The sequence below is a fragment of the Siphateles boraxobius genome, unplaced genomic scaffold (genome assembly GCF_051911475.1).
Source record: "Siphateles boraxobius isolate OS27281-9 unplaced genomic scaffold, OSU_SipBor_1 25, whole genome shotgun sequence".
Lineage (NCBI taxonomy): Eukaryota > Metazoa > Chordata > Actinopteri > Cypriniformes > Leuciscidae > Siphateles > Siphateles boraxobius.
In genome coordinates this window covers 6,742,501-6,762,352 of record NW_027508866.1, presented here as the reverse complement: position 1 = coordinate 6,762,352, position 19,852 = coordinate 6,742,501, and the positions used below count along the sequence as shown (strand labels likewise).

General features: G+C 35.1%; 2 protein-coding genes across 4 annotated transcripts in view; one reads left to right on the top strand and one right to left on the bottom strand.

The window, feature by feature from the left end:
• Positions 1-101: 101 nt before the first annotated feature.
• rhbdd2 (rhomboid domain containing 2) lies at positions 102-3,618 on the bottom strand. The gene is made up of 4 exons (XM_077242293.1): positions 3,323-3,618; positions 1,886-2,290; positions 1,651-1,801; positions 102-938 (listed from the first exon to the last, which is right to left on the bottom strand). The coding sequence occupies exons 1-4, from the start codon at positions 3,501-3,503 to the stop codon at positions 545-547; spliced, it is 1,131 nt and encodes a 376-aa protein (XP_077098408.1). The 5' UTR covers positions 3,504-3,618; the 3' UTR covers positions 102-544.
• Positions 3,619-4,973: 1,355 nt separating this feature from the next.
• LOC143749763 (uncharacterized) overlaps positions 4,974-19,852 on the top strand; it is a 20,752-nt gene continuing 5,873 nt past the window's right edge. For all 3 annotated transcript variants that reach the window (XM_077242267.1, XM_077242266.1, XM_077242265.1), the window contains exons 1-30: positions 4,974-5,243; positions 6,138-6,226; positions 7,567-8,144; positions 8,246-8,324; positions 8,425-8,460; positions 8,553-8,623; positions 10,845-10,978; positions 11,303-11,357; positions 11,447-11,484; positions 11,587-11,714; positions 12,050-12,155; positions 12,296-12,354; positions 12,514-12,555; positions 12,663-12,724; positions 12,839-12,879; positions 13,125-13,167; positions 13,261-13,322; positions 13,411-13,538; positions 13,621-13,747; positions 13,960-14,117; positions 14,412-14,613; positions 14,813-14,969; positions 15,464-15,634; positions 15,899-16,021; positions 16,566-16,611; positions 17,403-17,506; positions 17,618-17,739; positions 18,026-18,297; positions 18,413-18,512; positions 18,896-19,179. In XM_077242267.1, coding sequence (XP_077098382.1) covers positions 5,176-5,243; positions 6,138-6,226; positions 7,567-8,144; positions 8,246-8,324; positions 8,425-8,460; positions 8,553-8,623; positions 10,845-10,978; positions 11,303-11,357; positions 11,447-11,484; positions 11,587-11,714; positions 12,050-12,155; positions 12,296-12,354; positions 12,514-12,555; positions 12,663-12,724; positions 12,839-12,879; positions 13,125-13,167; positions 13,261-13,322; positions 13,411-13,538; positions 13,621-13,747; positions 13,960-14,117; positions 14,412-14,613; positions 14,813-14,969; positions 15,464-15,634; positions 15,899-16,021; positions 16,566-16,611; positions 17,403-17,506; positions 17,618-17,739; positions 18,026-18,297; positions 18,413-18,512; positions 18,896-19,179 — 3,685 coding nt within the window. In that variant the 5' untranslated portion in view covers positions 4,974-5,175. The remainder of the gene's footprint in view (positions 5,244-6,137; positions 6,227-7,566; positions 8,145-8,245; positions 8,325-8,424; positions 8,461-8,552; positions 8,624-10,844; positions 10,979-11,302; positions 11,358-11,446; positions 11,485-11,586; positions 11,715-12,049; positions 12,156-12,295; positions 12,355-12,513; positions 12,556-12,662; positions 12,725-12,838; positions 12,880-13,124; positions 13,168-13,260; positions 13,323-13,410; positions 13,539-13,620; positions 13,748-13,959; positions 14,118-14,411; positions 14,614-14,812; positions 14,970-15,463; positions 15,635-15,898; positions 16,022-16,565; positions 16,612-17,402; positions 17,507-17,617; positions 17,740-18,025; positions 18,298-18,412; positions 18,513-18,895; positions 19,180-19,852) is intronic.

Genomic DNA, 19,852 nt, shown 5'->3' with positions numbered 1-19,852 from the left:
TGGCCTAAAAATTAGTTTGTCTGGACGTGCATTAAAAAAATAACTGCAATTTAAAAAATGCACAAAGAATTTATGCAAAATGAATACATTCTATATATATATATAAATAAAGGTTTTACTCATTTAATTCTTTAAGGTACAAAAAGATAAAAAATGTTCTGTATCAAAACGGCAACTGTACAAAATAAAGTTAAAGCAACTCGCCACTCGGTGAGTTGCACAGTTTTGAAAACGAACGTTAAGGGTTGTTTTAAAGACATGTTTATGCATGCCGGTAGACAGCCACTCTGAAGCGGTCAAAGGCGATTCTAAAAGAGTCAAACAGTCGAGACAGGACCCATCGTCAAAATTTCTGTGTCCACCACTCTAGTTCATCCAAAACAAACTAGAAAACAGACTCAAAGTGCTAAATACCGGAATTATCCTTTAAACATCACCTAGGTATTAAAGATGGAGGCATCTTTGTTCAGGGAACAAGACATGAGATATTTAAAGAAGAAAACAAACAACAACAAAAAAAACTGCAGGTAAAGGCTTTTAAACCCTAGGATGAGAATGACACAGACGTTCCAGGAGGATTTGTGTGAAATCCAGGCACTCCGGACTCCGACTGCGAGATCTGAGGTGTGAACGGCACTGCTGGCTGAGGTAGTTCACTGAAACACTGCTCTGCTATGTTAAACGGAGGCTTAAACTGATGCTGAGCGTATGGGGACACTGGCATCCACGGGCTGCCGGTGTGATGGCTGTGCCCATGGTGATGTTCATGACTGTGACCATGTCCGTGATTGTGTCCAGTGTGAGGGGAAGGCAATGTGAACTGCTGTTGAGGGTAAAGTGAGACGGGCCAACCATCGAATGTGTTGGGCAGGCTTCCTGTAGCTGGACCATTTACTGGGGCGTACGCCTGGACTGGGTATGACCCTGGTGGAACGTCTCTGGAATTACAAAAATTATAAATAAGCAAAGTCACCTATGTACCAGGGTATCTGCAGCGTTTTAAAATCAAATGTAAGACCTTTTCTTAAAACCTGCACTGATAAAATGAATGTTCTGTATGTCCATACAAAATAAACCCATACAATCTCAAAATAATGGCACATTCAACAAGGACATAATACTAAAAAGATACCAATAATAATAATAATAAAAGATTTTATGCATAATATGGGATTTTTAATTTCAAACAAGCCCGAAATACACCGCTTCACTACTTCCAGTTGCTTGTTCCAAAAGATGAGGAAGATAAAATATGCATGTCATAATGTCATAATTCATCAACAATATGCAATCATTTGTTATAAATTAATTGTTTGTGAACTGTTCTGAAACCACAAGCCTGTAGAACATTCAACAGTGGCACATTTTTTACTGCGTTTTGACTCTGAAACATGCAGCGCTCTTCATTAAAATTTAATTATCACATCAGGATGTTTTGTGATTCTGTTTTTTCCATCCACAAATTTCCGTCTTTTTAAAATGAACATAAAGAGTTTTGTTATACCTTTTAAGATATTTAAGACTTTTTAATGACATTATATTTGCTAAAACTGAATTTAAGACTTTTTAATGACTAGAAGGGACTTAAGTACTACAACTTTTAAGACCCATGTCCTGTGTTTATTTTATTAAGTTTCATTGATCACTCACGTGAAGTCAAGTGGCTTTTTGCGTTCTTCGGCCGATGCAGGGATGAACTGGACACCAGGTATCTGCTTTAGCAAACGAAAAGGGAACTTCTTATCCAAGACGGAAGCTCTAGATTCTGACATCTCCAACAATGAAAACCATCCCATTCCATCTGAAAGTACTAAGTTAAGGAATAGACTAGAAAGTTTGAAACAAAAAGTCTTAAGTATTACATGCATTTAAGAATTAAGGATACATAAAATTCCCGTGATGATGGCCAGGACGTTACAAATAAAGGCAGTTTTTGGAAAGAACAGAGTTATAATTATTAGAATTATCCAGGGTAGAGATGCAGTAGGCACACTGACGCCCATAATATATGCCCTCTGCATGGAGGAACTGATGGTTATCATTCCCAGGACAGAGAGAGCTAATGGAGTAAACCCGTTCACTGAGCTCCTACTGGACGGGGAGAACAGCAGTGACTCCAGCAATACATGTAAGAGTCCACTGATGGACGACAGCAGCAGTGACCGGTACAGGAATCTGACAGTTCCAATTCCTCTTTCCAGCCCACTGCAGGGAAACACCATCAGGATGGCACCCAGGAAAAAATGTATCATATTCTTGTGGTATAGGAAATAGGTGAAGAGTTTGTAGACTGTGAAGAAAGGGGAGAAAAATTAAGCAAAACAAGGTAGGTTCACAAAAAAAGAACAAATATTTTATATATATATATAAAATGAACAAATATTACATATTTTTATTATATATATATATGCATATATATATATGGTGCTACCTAATGCACTAAATGGATTTACACAGTTACATAAAAACAGTTTCTGAAGCTCCATGTGATTATTGTGGTTGATTATTGCATAAATGTGATTATTTTAAATAATGCAGTCTGAAAAAAAGAATATCCCATCAATTAACAACCTTGTAGCTCACAGTAGCCCTGTCTTTAATGGTTTATGAGTTATCATTAAAAAAATATAATCTCTTATGGAAAATTAACAGGATTTTTACTTCTGGAACCAGAATGTTGCAGAATGTAAAACACAGCAGTTGCTTTGTTTGTTAATAATTGCTTTGTTTAAATAATAATCTGAATCTCTTTCAACAGTTTAAAAATTGCTGTAAAGGATTTATGCAGCAAGCACTCCCCATCATTCAGCTAGCCCCACCCCCAAATTCACGCCATTTGTCGAGGCTGCCCGAGACCCAATGCAGATTTCCTGATTGGCTAACATACGTGAGAGGGGGCGGGGCATAACTAAAGGACTCGTCTTCCTTTGTTTAGGTTTATAATAAACAATAATAAGTTTCAGTCATAGAACATGCTACTTGCTAGTCACTTGTTAGTGGTATTAGTGGGCAGGCCATTCTCATTCAAACACTTTTTATTGAACAAAAATCTGTCAACAATATTTATGGTCAGTTTCCCTGAAGAAAGACTATATTTTAAATGTACTAAAAGGGAATTTTGTCAACGTTTAGATTCAGAAGTACACTAGCAAATACTTGGGACCAGAGGTAGCAGACATGGACGAAAAACCACAAAACTCTCATTTTGAGGTGTTTAAGGTAACGTTACACCTGCCAAACATAACGTGATTAACATACATTATAGACATGAATTGTAAGTAACTTATAGTACTTGTAAGTATAAATGGTAAACAAGTCTTACCATGGCCGCTGATGATAGCATTGGACTCCAGAGTGAAAAAGTGCTCCGAAAGATCAAAGTAATGTGGTATGAAGCTAAAAACACATGACAGCACAATCACAAATACTATCCCACATGTTAACTCTGAATCCGGTGCAAAACCCGCTAACGTCTGCTTCCAGTTTTTCAAAGTGTTAAGCATTTTCAGGTGGCAGAATGTGCACAATTTACAATACACTCTTAAAGAATAATTATTTACGTAGAGCGGACCCGTTTCGTGTTTGTGCAGCTCTCGAACCGCAACTTCCGCGTTAGAGGAATGGTTAATCAAGGGGATCAAAATGCGCAGATTTTGCGCAGTTTCGTGCCTACTATTTTTCAGCCTTATTTGTGTCATGCACATATTGCTTAGATTAAATCAGAGCCACTTTAATAACTGTGAGTAAAATTTCAAAAAGGTAATATTTTCAGTGGCCACTTCTAATAGTATATACATATACACACACACACACACACACATATATATATATATATATATATATATATAGAGAGAGAGAGAATATATAAAAAAACATGCGCACAAAAATACAATTATGCAAGGGTATAATACAGAATGCAGACTTATATTGGGCTGTATGAACACTTTATCACATTTGTGCTTGTGTGTGTGCTGATTACAAGCTCAAATTAGGTCAAATTATGAATCAGTGGTAATCAATATTGTTTATTTTCACACAGATTAGAAAAGTTATTTGCATATCAATAAAATAGTATGTAGATTAATTACTCATATTTACAGTAAATATGCTGGGTGGGGAACAAATTAATGTGTTGACTAATGATTCTTGAATTCAATTGAGCCTTTAATATCATATTGCTTCTCTAATATGGACTTCCTGCTACTTAAATCTAATATTGTGGCATTGCGTAATGTTCCATTTCGTCACAAATTTTTATCACTGTATAATAAGCGAGAAGGTACCATACACGGTGTGTCAAATGTGGATTTGGAGTTTGGACAAGAAGGGGAGAATAACAATAGAGAGAAATTACTGAAAGATTGTTACAAAAGAAATAGATATAAAACAGGTTTAAACCTACACAGATTCAATTTTGCTCTCATCGTGGAGACAAATTAACAGGTAAACAGCTGAAAACAAAACATGAGAAAGGTGAGGCCAGATGCAAACCCCACCTACTCCGTGTTTAACAAAAGACAGTTTTACCAAGTCACAACTATGATGCAAGTATGGGTGGGACAACTTAAACTGACGTAAAACCCATAGTGGTTATTCCACTGATATAAAAGCTGCCATACCTGTTAGTCAATGGTGTTGATTTACAACAGATAAATCAAACCACAGTATCAAAAAAATAACCATTTAAAAATATATACTTTTTTTTTAGCATTCTGAAAAAAAAACATTGTCTCTTAAAATAGGGTTCATGACTAAGTCATTATGAATAACCAATAATTGACTCCAAAATAAAGCCATTATGCTTAAAATATGCATTAAATAAATGTGTGTGTATATATATATATATATATATATATATATATATATATATATACCTTTTAAATACAGTTAATATGTAGCTTTGCTAGACGGAAGTGCACTACCTGTGCTTTGAAGTCAGGGTGTGTGTTGAAGTTGTAGTTCAGGTGGGTGGTGCACATAACTTAGTGTTCACTGATACACTTCACAAGACAGCCGAACCTGACCGTGTTTTTAGTTACTAAGAGGCTTTTGTCTGTTTTACATTTTTCTGAAGTCTGGAAGGACACATTTGAGCAGACTTATTCCAGATATTCTGTGGGAAAACAGGCTGTCAGGTTGTCAACAGAGAAACATTTCTGTGAGTGAAGAATATCCATGGTTTGGTGCGTCTGTGGAGATCATGATGTGAAGCGCAGCGGGTCGTCTACAAAACTGTCCGCAAGGTATGTGATGAATAAATTTGAATTGTGAATGAATAAATAAAATATTTTGTCTTCATTTTATGATTAAAATGTAGTCATGTGCTAAAAAAAAGGTTCTGACTACAAAGTTTATTTTTTATATGTTGGTTTGGTAATGTTTTATTGACTGTTGCATGTTATTTACATGAGTTTACTATTTTTTATTGTTAATTAAAGGTGTCGGTAGTATATTTGTGATTTTGTTATTAATTATAAATATATTGTTTTATAAATACATTTTATATTATTGTTGTATATTGTATATCATTGTTGATAAGAAGTTAAATTAGGTAGTTTCATAATCAAAATAATCAATATTAAAAACAACAGCATAACATTAATTTATATGTAATGACAGAGTACTAATCATTTTCAATAAATTATTTAAAATATTTGAAAATATAAAGACGTGTAATACATTTTCTTTCATTTAAGAATGATATACATTCAAATTAGGAATTTAAAAAAAATATTTAGCATTATTTAGAACTTATTACAGTGAGATTTTAAACACTGCGCCAGAAAAGAAAAAAAAGTTATTAGTTTAGCTATTCATCAATATTCATCAATTATTTCCTCCCAATGCCTAATCACTGATAACATTCACTTTTCTGTACTGTACATTAGATCTGGTCAGTTGTATTTAACTGTACTCCCACTATTGATTTAACTTTGAAAGCTCTTGGCAAACTTGGAAAAGGTTAAGCAAATGTTTGTAAAAATTCAGTTGGTTTAGCCTTACGGCTTTACAAAATAAACGTAAAATTGAAAGTGTGATATTTACTACAGCTTTATTTTGGAAATTGCATTACTAGTTTCTTTTGAGTAGTTTCTTTGCATCTGATGCTAAGTGAGTTTTCTTTCTGTATATTTCAGAGGGATGGCGAGTAAACGATTGAGGAGATGGAGTCATCTGGATTATGTGTTCTTCCTGGTCCTGCTCCTGCTCCTGCTGCTCCATCCAGGTAAAGTCTGGTGCTTGTATAAGATACACCTGTGATCATTATACAGCTCTACTTCATTTCAGGGATTGCCCTCCTGTTTGCTCACCAATATGCCACAATACTACCCCACATTTGAGTTTATAGAACAAAGATAGATGATGAAAGTAAAACGTCTATTTGCGCAATGTGGTAACATTAAACAAGGGCTTGTGTGACTTCTAATGGAGATCCAGAGGTCTTCATATCCTGGACATATGGGATCCAAAAGACTGCTAGTGAAAATACTTGTTGCAGTTATCTAATTTTGTAGGCATGTATTATTAGTTATATGACAGTGTTTGTGTAAAACCTGATGATCATGTGATCCTGCATGATATTGTGTCTCAGTGGAAGAAATATGACAAAATTTGTTCACATGATCACTGTCACAAATCAGATTAGTGACCAAGAAAAACTACATAATTACCCCACTGTATATTAACATATTTGCCACAGCCAATGTATTTAGGCTGTATATATTGTATAAGCAGCAGTTTGTGTGTATTTGTTTGCGTGTCTCTATTAGTGTAAAGAGAAATATCTCTATATTGTTCTCTGTTCCTGTAATGGGAGTGTATCTGAGTCACTTAAAATATGGGCTGTGATCACTTTTAAACACAATAGTGTTACTGAACCAACCATACAAATACAGCTCAGTCAACCTGATGGACATGTTTTAGTCTAGCAGAAAACAAAAGCCAATTTCAACGTATACTTATGAATCAGCTTATGAGCAGACAAAAAGAAAGAGATATAGACAGATAAAGAGTAGCCCTTCATTAAAAAAAATCTATCTATCTATCTATCTATCTATCTATCTATCTATCTATCTATCTATCTATCTATCTATCTATCTATCTATCTATCAATCAACTATCTATCTATCTATCTATCTACTATCTATCTATCTATCTATCTATCTATCTATCTATCTATCTATCTATCTATCTACTATCTATCTATCTATCTACTATCTATCTATCTATCTATCTATCTATCTATCTATCTATCTATCTATCTATCTATCTATCTATCTATCTATCTATCTATCTATCTATCTATCTACTATCTATCTATCTATCTATCTATCTATCTATCTATCTATCTATCTATCTATCTATCTATCTATCTATCTATCTATCTATCTATCTATCTATCTATCTACTATCTATCTATCTATCTATCTATCTATCTACTATCTATCTATCTATCTATCTATCTATCTATCTATCTATCAAGTTAAATTAGAATATTTTAACATGATGCATGTTATAACGATACACTTAATGTGATTAATCTTTTCTGTATTTTTTTCCCTACAGTAACATCAAACATAACTGCAACAACAACTGGGTCTCTAGTCGTCTCAACATTTGTAGGATCTTCAGTCACAAATTTGACAACAGTGACTGGAGGAACCACAGATAACATTACAAGTCCTATTTCCTCATTGACAGTGCCATCGACGACAAGCTCTCTTACCGTGCCAAATACAACAACAATGCCGGAAACCTCAACCACATCTTCTAACATAAGCACAACAATCACAGCAACAACACTTACGACGGAATTACACAGCACTGATAATCTAACTACAGAAAACACACCATCCACATCCACTGAAAACACAACCTCTTCTGAATCAACCACAAACTCCACATCCACTGAAAACACAACTTTTTCTGAATCAACCACAAACTCCACATCCACTGAAAACACAACTTTTTCTGAATCAACCACAAACTCCACATCCACTGAAAACACAACTTTTTCTGAATCAACCACAAACTCTACATCCACTGAAAACACAACTTTTTCTGAATCAACCACAAACTCTACATCCACTGAAAACACAACTTTTTCTGAATCAACCACAAACTCCACAACATTCACAGCAACAGTAAGTACAACAATTAGACCATTATTAGCACAAACGCTCCATTTCTACTGTATGTTATCAGGCACCATATTAATAGGCTCATTGCCAATATCATTTTTAAGCCAGAACCATCATCCTCTGCCTATACAAATGATACAACACCACTGATGACAACCATTAACCAAACATTTACAACGACCGGTAAGACATAATGTAAAGATTTATCTCTGTGTGCACTTTATCTTATTTTATCCCCCTTTATCTAATATTAACTATCCAATATATTCTTGTTTTGTTACAGCACCCACACCTTGTAACATTTCTAAAAGATGTGATGGTAAATATTACAATTTCAACAAACATAATGGCACATTTTCCTGTTAAATGGAAGGAATACAATGCATAACTGACTCTTTTGGTCTTTGTTAGCATTTTACTGGATTACTACATCTGTAGAGGTAATGGGAACACCCCAAAGTGAACAAAATGTCACAACTCAAGTAAGTTCAGGAATGATACTGATTTTACTGATTTTATTTATTTTGGCCTGGTTTCACAAACAGGGCTTAGATTAAGCCACGATGAGGGCTAAGTTCAATTACAATATTTAAGTAGCTTTTATAAACATCCCATAGGTAAAAAAAACACCACAAAAAACACATTATGGTGTGCTTCTTGAGACAAAACAATGGCACTGACATATTTTAAGATAATTCAAGTTGCTTTCAGTTAAAACACCTCAAACATGCATTTTTGTCTGAGACTAAGCTACCAGCGAGCAGGTCTAGGATAACTATAGACCCGATATAGTCTGACTATGAGTAACCCACTTCTATAGCCAAAATAACCTTTAATTTAGGTACATGTCGTTTTTGCAAAAATAATTTGCGAGATGTTTGATATTCCATCATATAAGCAAGTCAACAGTGATTACAAGGTGTTTGGTTTCATTTATTTGACATGTTATCTAATTGATGACTAGTCTTTCAGGGAACTACACTAACATATTCCACTGGTGGCACTTGCGCTACTAACTTTTTCAGTTACTAGCGCAAAACATGATTTGGTCGCACAAATTATTTATATAGTAAGCCGCTCTGGATAATAATGACCAATAGTGAAACTGTATTGCATACAGATATGCTTTTTATTTTACTCTCCATCTTTTAAAACACATGCCTTCTTGTTTTCTTTAAAAATGGTTGGGATAGATTTACTGCAATAGAAAATACAGTAGCCTACACAATAAAGTGCTAAATTAATTTCTTTTGGATTTCACCATGCTATGGTTGGCACAGATGGGCAGACTTCTGAACTCTTAAGGAAAAGTAAAATAAATATAATATGTCATTGTGAAGCTTCAATGATTCGTGTTTGAATTGTTTTGACGCAGTTACAAATTTGGACAGTCCTGCAATTGAAGGCCCACAGAATTTACAGTAGGGCTGCACGATATTGGTAAAAAAAAATGACATTGCGATATTTGATTTTTCTGCGATATATATTGCGATATAAAAACAATTTCACCAGATGACTTGAATAGCTCTACTTGGAAAGAATGAATCATTCTAGAATGACTCTTGAGTTCAGTGTTGGACAGATCAGTTGTTATTTTAACCATTCATTAAAGTGAATCGGTTCAAAGGAGTCAGTTCGCGAATCGGTCATTAACGGACCACGGCACACGTTGTGTGATTATCCAGGCAGTTTAGGACATCGCACAAGATTTGTCTCAACACAGAAAACATTTCATCACCAGATAGATTTTTTGTTTTGTTTATTGAAAGAGTGGTTTATGCCATCTGAATGTGTGGAAAGCTTTTCAGAGAAGATGAGGCAACGTTATTTTAGCACAATTCACAACCAGTGGTAGTTCAGAAAAAAAAAAAACTTCGGTCTTCCGACCTTTTACCATCGTGTATTCTCAAAGATATTCAGTCAACTCAATTCATTATTATGAGCGAGGGAGGGAGAGAGAGCGCGCGCGCGACTGGGGCTTTCACTCTCTCTGCTCGTTCTCTCAGTTAAACAAGCGCGAATCCGCGAAGCCAACTTGATGTGTTGAATGCTCAGAGCGCGTTATAAAACGTATTCTTAAAATACACATTTCTGTTTTAATAAATGCTCATAGTAAATCATAGCATATTGCCTAAAACATTAGGTAGGTACAAAAATAATCAGACGGTGATACATTTGCGACCCATTAAAAATTAGGGTCGCAATGGCATTTCAAAAGGTCGCATATGCGACCATTTTGGTCGCAGTGTAGTTCCCTGTCTTTTCTTGGGCTATGGTTAGAAGTCTATAAAATTTTCACTGACAGCCCAAATTTTGCCTTGTTTTAGTCTAGACGTCTGGGCTGTGTTTGGACGGCTATTAGACGTCTTTTAAACGCAAAATTGCTTGCTGGGTTAAGCCTTGTCTGTGAAACCGGGGGGTGGGTGGGTGCATTGGTTATTTCCATTATCATTGATATTTATTATAACTGTTAATCATATTAAACATATATTAAAACATATTAAAATGTCAAATTTTACAATAACTCTATATTGCATTTTTAAAATTTAATTTAGTTTCATACTGTTAATAATGAGAGTTAACGGTTGGAGATATATAAAGCAATTATAGTTTCTATAGGAAAATATGTAAATGATTTTACAGTTTTCTGTCATTCTTTGAAAAGCAGTAATTTAACTCAGTCATCTGCAATGTGTTTTTCAGCTTAAGGAGCTTTTCGGACCCAAACTAGATGCATGTTTTCACACTTCTGCTGATTCTGAAACTCCTTCAATGTCACATCTCAGCTTGATCGACACAAATTCAACAACTGTGCTTTACACAAATACTAGCATAAGGTACAGCACAATGTAGTGATCTTATGAACCTAAATGCTCTGCCTCAAGGATATGTTAGTGCATGAATGCTTATTTAATTTGTTTACTTTCTTTAACTATGTAAAAAAAACAACTATGTATTTAATCATCATGCATTAATGGCTGTCACAAAGTTATTCCTTCTTTTAACGGGGGTTGTTTAAAGAGCCTTCGGTTACCATTTTTTCCCTGACCTCAATTCACACATGGACAGAGAGGATGAACCAACTGTCTGCAGGGTTTCCTGTGCTTTGAAAAGTTGTATAACAATGAATATAACAATTTCTCCTTCTGTCTGTTCTGCAGTTCAGTAAACGAACGCAGCGCGTTTATAAGTGTTGCTGACTCAGCACGTACCTTGGTAAGTGATACCAAGTGAAATAGCTTGGTATTTCATCAGATTTTAAATAATATGAATGCACAGCATTTACTTTTATTTTTCAATATTAGGCCATGGAGCTCACATGTGATCAAAAAAATATTACAAAGTCAGTACCAAATGCTTCTCTCCTCCGTATCAAACATATTCAAGCAATAGATGAAATGATTTCAAGCTATAAGCTATTCATCATCCTGGTGTTTTCTGACAGGATTGCACAGTGCTTTATTCTTCTGGAGCTGAGTGCTCTTACTGATGATGTTTGCTGCATTAGAAATGCTGTGACGGTGATGAACTCGAACATCAATGTCAGTGTGGTGGGACAAATAGAAAGAGTGGGTTAGTAAAATCCTCCTTTTACTTGTCTTTTAATAATACTAATGCTAATCATTTTGGTTATTATATGTCAAATTTTTGCTTACTGTTTTATATTGTTTTTATATAGAATAAAAGCGTTATGTTGTTCCATATTTTCAAATGTTGACATAGACTGCAATTTCCACCAGATATAGTGTGATTCTTTTAGTATAGAAATGGAAAAAGTGTTTCGATTTGAAAAGGTTGTGCACTATTATACGGTTTTGTACTAAAATATAAATAAATTGTACTGTTTTAATATCGCATAATCTAAAAGATGTGAATATTTGAGTGAGACGGATATGTTTTTTGGGCAGGTGTGTGTGCAGAAGACATTACACAGATCTCAGCTGGACAATACGACAAATGCAATCAATCAATCACTCTTGAGGAATGCAGAGAAGCGTCACTGAACATCTCATGGTAAGCAATCAAACTGGAAAGGATGGTATGTGTATCCTGCTTATTCCTTTTTGAATAGGGTACAACATATCATTTTTTATCAAACAGTAATTTTTACATGCTTAGTTTTCTTTATATCCGGTCTCATTTTATTTTCATAGTGGAAACAGTACAAATGTGATTTTTCCATTGGATACTGATCCTTCTCAGGACTGTCCACGTAAGTCTTCCTTTATCCTCTTTCATAAACCTTCTGTGTACTTTAGATTTACTTAAAGATCTTTATTTCTGATTATTTCTGTTCATGGACAATTAGAAATTTATGATCGGTCGTGTGTCATGATTTATATATTATGTTTTCTTTTGTTTTTCCCTAAAGCACCGCGAACGTGTAATTGTTCTTCATACTGCAATAGCTCAGGTAAGACAAGTTTATGTAGAAAGTCTAAGTCTAAGCCTGTAGTAGAAAGTAGTAGAATGTAAATATTAAGGTCAAAGGTTATACTTACACTTCTTCCTCTATTTTAGATTTTTACTATTACACTAACATTTCTTTGAAATATATAATGGAGGGGGACTCTGCATTCAAAGTAAGTAACACGTAGTGTTGAATTCAGATGTCTGAAATTAATCAGTCTATGAGTTCGTAATGATTTGTCATAGTACTATTGCTCCATATATTTATTTTTGTTATTTGTCAACAGATTCCAAAGTTTTTGGAAAACTCAGCATGCCAAAACATGTCGTAAGTTAGACAAATCTTACTGTATCTTTTTCCTTTCAAATAAAAATGTAACTTATTTGCCTGATAATGTAATCCGATGTAATTTACGATGCATTAATTTTACCACTGTGTGTGTGTTCCATGAATATCGAACCCACAACCTTAGCACAGCACAGCACAATACTCTACCATTTGCACTACAGGAACTATAAAAATATCTATTTAATATAGTGCTTTAACACTCCTCTTTCTCTTCTCCATTTTAGATATGTTTGCAATGTTTCACAAACTTTCATAAGTCACCTTCAGGTAAGATATCTTTATAGCAGTAATAAAAGTAAGATGTTTTTCAGTGTTAGATGGTTCAGATCTCCTAATTATTTGCAATTTTGATTCATGTAGGACTCAAAGGTGATTTGTGGTTCCATGACTGATGGTTTCATGATGGAAACTGATGGTTTCAGGTATGTTGAGTCTCATTGCAGCATGATGGTCTATTAAAGTTTGTTTTCAAGTTGCTGGGTGGTTCATGTACTACTCCTTTTTTTCCAGAGACATTTGTATAATTATGGTTAAACTAGATACAGCCATGGACTTGTGTGATATTCACATGGCTCTAAATGCCATCTCAGAACCATATAACGACTCAGTGATCTTTGGCGGAGTTGTGATCAGAGTGGGTAAGTGTCTTCTGTAAACATACTTATATATCTGATGCATATCTAACTATATATCTGATGATGTGGTTATGTTGATTTTCAGCAATCTGCTCTTATGACTTTACGAATCCTCTACAACAAACTCTCATATGGAAGCCATCTTTGAGTACAAATTTCAGTTCTGAAGACTTCTGCGTGGAGTCAAACAGAGAAAATTTTAACGGATACTGGTTAGTAGAGCTATCTAAATGCTTGTCTTTGCATATAATGTGTCATATAAATTATATTTGTTTTATACATATAATATACAGTAGTAATATACATTACATCCAACACATATAGATGTAATATATGTGTGAATGTTTACATTGTGCACAATTTAAAATGATTAAAAACATGCAATGTTTTTAACAATGCTTTTTATTTATTATTCGTCGTACAGTCTTTCTTATTTAGAGGGCAATGGAAGTGCAGTCATTCCCCTAAATGGCAGCTGTAATTCATCTACAACCTTAATCCTAGACATCCCCACAGCTCCTCCATCTTTTACAAGTCCCTCACTCTCACACACAACATCCATCATCGCTACAACAACCTCAGGTAATGTAGGATATGTACTATATGTGTGCATTTATTTATACACAGTCTAAATATAGAACATTGAGTAAAAAAAACAAATTGTATTAAATATTGTTTCATGAAGAAAATGGAAGAAATGGAAATTGTCACATTGTAATGATTAATAAGCAAATAAAATGTTTTTCTCGCATTACAGTAATGACAAAACAGTAATGACAGGTCTCTAGAGATTCACCTTGTTACTGTCATAAATCGGCTTGAAATTTTTCTCTTTGTCTCCCTCTTCTCTTGGTTTTGTATCCTCGAACACATCAGGGACATTAGATGCTGATGGACTGTTGAATTTGAGTGCAAATGCTTCATCTTTAAACGCCACTCAGCTGGATCAGCTCTTATCACAGCTAGAGACACTTTTGTCTGGGCCCAATGTTAGCCTGGCTGTGGCGAACACTTCCGTCTATATTGTCAACAACCTCCTTGATGTTCCTGTAGATGTAATCACTCCTTTCTCAAAGAGGTGAGATGCCCTCTACAAAACGATCTGTGTCATGTGCACAGCGCCCCATTTCTTCTGATATAACAATAAAAGTGTCTTATAATGTCAACCAAGAAAGTATATTTACCTAAACTATTCATTTTTGGTTAAGCTGTACATAGAATACACTCTTAAATATAGTCTGACTGACACTCAAGCTGTTTGCCTCTGGTTACTACAGGGCAATTGGGATTGTGGACACAGTGGGTCTTAAACTGGTTGTATCAGGGACGAGTCAGTCGGTACTTTCACAATCACTGGCTCTGGCAGTGAAGAAAGTTGACGGTGCCAACTTTCAGGAGACGTCTTTCTCCTTAATGGACTCATCTAACCTGCAGGTGACCTTCATTAATTCTGATTCATCTTACAGACTTTAGATAATGGATATGTTGCTGTTTTCATAAATGCTGTAGAATACAAGAAAAAATACAGATAGATAAAAATATCTTTTTTATTTATATGTGGGATGGCCCCATACTAATTCTGGGTTGATTTGCTTTAAATAAAAAATATTATTATTTTAAAGTTTAAAGATAAAAAGTCGCAAATATCTTCTAAAATGTTTTATTTTGTAGTGGAAACAAGCTTCCACAACTATTTACTATTTATTTACTATTAAATTAAATTAAATTTGACTAGATTCTGACTTTACCAGATTAACTGCTTTTATTACAGGCACTTTTGACAATAATCACTTTCTATAATATATATATCATGGCCGTATATACAACACTACACAAATGAAGTGACAATAAATGTTGATGAATAAAATGTTTTGTTTTTTCATGAGTCCAAAGTACCTGATTTGGTTATGCTATGTTTGGCATTACAGATTCGAAGTAAGCCTGGCCTGGAGATTGAAGACGTTGTGTTTAGGGTTGGGTCAACTACTCTGGGTTCAGTCACCCTCCCAGCATCCCTCACGCAGAACCTCACTGTAGAACAGCAGCAGCTCGCATCCAGAGTCCAGTTCAACTTCTTCCAGAAGAGCACCTTCTTCCAGGTCTGGGGGCATCTTCTGATACAGAGCAATGCTTTCGATTCAAATGAGTTTGCTTTCTATTAAAATCACTGCCTCATATTTGAAATAGCTGAATGGTGTGGTGTGAACTGATATGATCGATGACAAAGTCTAGACATTATCTTGCTAGCACATTTCTGAACAAAATCTGCTTGCATTGCTGTAGTTATTGTGCTACATAGGAAGCTTAAGTTTAATTCAGCTGAATCAAAATCTGAACTCTTTTTGAATTTCTCTCAAATACAGGACAAATCACTGGGAGGACGTAAACTAAACAGCGGGATTTTGGGTAGCAGTGTGGCTAACCTGAGCATCTCTAATCTACAGAAGGACGTGCTGATAACCCTGCGAAACACAAAGCCCATTCCGGTAAAAATAAATAACACTAATATCACACAATAGCTGCGTCCCAATTTAGTGGCTGCATCCTTCCAAGGCTGTATTTGTTGTGGCCTACAAATACATCCTTCTTTGAATCTATCCCAAGATTCATTGCACGCCAGATTACACTAAATTATATAAAATGCCGCATTACACTTTTTAAATGTAAGAAAATATAACAATATAAATGTTTAAAAAAAACACTTTAAATCTGTGTTCAAATGTTGACATGCGATGTAATAGAAAGTTTATACTTTACATAAATGGACCATGGTGAACATATTTAAACAGGTTGTGAACCCTTTTTTTTGTTTTCAGACAGTTGAATATAAGTTTTTTTAATGGCAGCTGTCAAAGTTGCTAGGGGACAAGAACAGTCCTCCATAGGCTAGTCCGTCCCATTTAAGGTGTGGCCTTTGCAGCCGCCGTCCTTCGAAGGACGCAGTTTCTGAATTGGGACACAGCTAATAAGCGAATTATACTTCAATACAATGTTGTTTTCTTGTCTTACTCTCTTTTTCTTCCTCCACAGACCGGCTATGAAGCTTCCTGTGTATTCTGGGACTTTACCTTTAATGGTAAAAGTTGTGTTTTAATGTTCTCTTCTTTACGGAATAGACAATTTTCTGATTTTCAATTTAGTTTGATTTGTGTGTTTTAAAGGTGCATTGTGTAATATTTCTGAGGATCTATTGAGAGAACTGCAATATAAGATCCATAATTATGTTTTCAGTGGTGTATAAAGACCTTGCATAATGAACCGTTATTTTTACCTTAGAATGAGACATTTATATCTCCATAACCCCGGGCTCCCCCTTCTATGGAGGTCGACATATTGTGTCGTCATGTTTCTACAGTAGCTGACAGTGAACACACAGCACTAAAGAGTGCGTTTCCTCACTACCGTGAAAAACAAGTTTTCAGTGGTGTATAAAGACCTTACTTAATGAACCGTTATATTGTATTACCTTAGAATGAGCAGTTTCTGTCTACACACACTGCGGGTTCCCTTACATCCCTTACATGTTTCTACAGTGGCCCTAAACGGACAAACGCATTTCGTTACTATGTTGCTCTTCGTGAAAGGAAGCAAGCTTAGTTCAGCAAATAAAACACTGACACAATGATGAACAAGTAACAATAATATTCGCAATAACATAGTTTTACTGAATAATTAAGTAAACATAATTTCTTAATTTATACTTGTAAAGAAACCTCATTGCTGAACTGCTACTCTCTGCTGTCTCAGACGATGACATATTTTCCTGTCGCCCACCGTAACTTTTGTTGGTTGCAATTCATAACCTCACCACTAGATGCCGCTAAAAATCACACACTGCACCTTTAAACATTGGTGACCTGTTTGCAGGTAGCTCGGGCGGCTGGAATTCTTCTGGGTGTCGTGTGCTTAATTCTTCTGATGAAGAAACGCAGTGCGCCTGCAATCACCTTACCAGCTTCGGTATTCTGCTAGTGAGTTAACAGCACTAAGAATTTACATCCCTTGACATATTCTTGTTTAACATGACGTTTCGATTCTTTGCGAAATGCCATAATTGTATTTGGTTAAATATTGCCTGACAGGACATTTCCAAGACTCCCATCCCTCCATTGCATCTCACCATCCTGACATACATCACATGCATCGGCTGTGGCATCTCGGCTATTTTCCTGTCTATGACCCTGCTCACTTATCTGGCCTTTGGGTAAGGATCCTTTTGACCAATAGAGAGTCACCATTTAACTTTTAACCATACACCATTTAACCATTTAACTAAGCTTGTTTAATATTGTAGTAAGAAGTCTCACCAACTCTGCTTTTATTCTATTTTCAGAATTCTTTGATGAATAGAAAGTTCAAAAGAACAGCATTTTTGTCTTTACTATTACTTTTTAATGCATGCTTGCTGAATTATTAATTTAGACTCTTATGTAACTTATGAATGGTAGTGCATGTTTAAAAGGTAACATATTTTTTTAATCTCTCTACAGTAAACTGCGCAAAGACACCCCATCTAAGATCCTTATCCAGCTGTGTTTGGCCTTGCTGCTGCTCAACCTGGTGTTCCTATTGGATGGTTGGCTAGCCCTGTACCCAGATGCCGTGGGCCTTTGCATCTCCACTGGTTTTTTCCTGCACTATTTCCTCCTAGTGTCTTTTACCTGGATGGCACTGGAGGCCGTCCACATGTACCTGGCCCTCGTGAAGGTGTTTAACACCTACATCTCCCGCTTTATGGTGAAAATCGGATTTGTTGGATGGGGTACGTGACTGATCTGTTACTTGCATTTTATCTGCACAAGTTTTGAAGGCTGCTTTGTTCAAATTATTTAGCCTGTCTGAGGACATATGACATCATAATTATTTTTTCTTTAAAGGCATTCCTCTCATCGTAGTCATAATCGTTATAGCCATTGACAAAAACAACTATGGCCTTGTCCAATATGGAAAGTATGTAGATGGAGCAACAGCTGATTTGTGAGTAACAATTCCTATATTTCTTAGGACTAAGTTGATGTATGTGTATGTATATATATGTATGTGTATATGTATATATATTGTATGTATATGAAGAGTTCAGATGCAAAAGCCTCTAAGTGCCTTCTGAAATTTTCTAGTTCAGTAATTTTCTAGAAAATCAAGTTCAGTAATTTCACTTATATGACAATAAAAATTACCTTTTAATTGTCATTTAAGTGAAATTACTGAACTTAAAATGTACTAGCTTGATAAAAATTATCATTCTAGAAGAAAATTTCAGATTGCACATATACATATAAATACATTTATTTTAGAGTTAAACCTTAAACCTTACAGTTTTCTGTCACACTGTTATTATAAAAATTTGTTTTTCCCTACAGTTGCTGGATAAAAAACGACATCGCCTTCTATGTTGCTGTGGTGGCGTACTTCTGTCTCGTCTTCCTGTTGAACTTCACCATGTTTATCGTGGTGATGATCCAGCTGTGTCGCATTAAGAAGCAGAACCCTCACAACGTGCAGAATCGCAGCGGCTGGCAGGAGCTGCGCAGTGTTGCTGGACTCACCGTGCTCCTGGGCCTCACCTGGGGCTTCGCTTTCTTCGCCTGGGGTCCTGTTAACCTGGCCTTCATGTACCTGTTTGCTATTTTTAACACTTTACAAGGTTGGTCTCAATTTGCACAGATGCTCCACCATTGAAGACTAAATGTACTCTTTTTAAGAAATACACCTGGTATTATTGTGAACTTCATCAGAAAGTTATTATAAAGAAAAGTGAAACTTTTCAAAAACATGTTTCAAAATATATTAACTTTCTCCACTTCTATAAAAAAAATAAAAAAATGAGTTCACACTCGAAATGACTTTTCAGCAAGTGGCTTTCAGCGTGGGGCCTGAGGACCGCAAGAGGTGTCATTAGAAAATTTGAGTGAAAAAAAAGACAAATTATGTTCTTTAGGAACGTAAAAGATAAACACAATTTATTGTGAAACCACAATACAAATCAATTAATATAAATCAATATAAATCAAGTTTTTACAGATTATATTTTTATTTAATTGAATACAGTTTTAATTCATTGATTCAATTCACTTTTTGCCTTTAGTGCAGTGGCTTTAAAGCAACATATTTGTGGGTCATACTAAACTACCGTTCAAATATTTGGGATTTTTTAAATCTTTCTGATGCTCTCATGCTCTTATCAATATAAGATTCAATAAGAGCTCAAATTAATTTAACTGTTTTCTATTTTAATAAGTTTAAAAAATATGTATTCCTGTGATAGCAAAGCTACATTTTCAGCAGGCATTACTTCAGTGTCACATGATCCTTCAGAA

Bases quoted from the DNA above. Each gene is read 5' to 3' on its own strand.
- rhbdd2 (XM_077242293.1), bottom strand. From the start codon at position 3,503: ATGCTTAACACTTTGAAAAACTGGAAGCAGACGTTAGCGGGTTTTGCA. The intron at 2,291-3,322 runs GTAAGACTTGTT...CTTTCTTCACAG, and splicing joins TGCTATCATCAGCGGCCATG to TCTACAAACTCTTCACCTAT. The intron at 1,802-1,885 runs GTATCCTTAATT...TAGTACTTTCAG, and splicing joins CATCATCACGGGAATTTTAT to ATGGAATGGGATGGTTTTCA.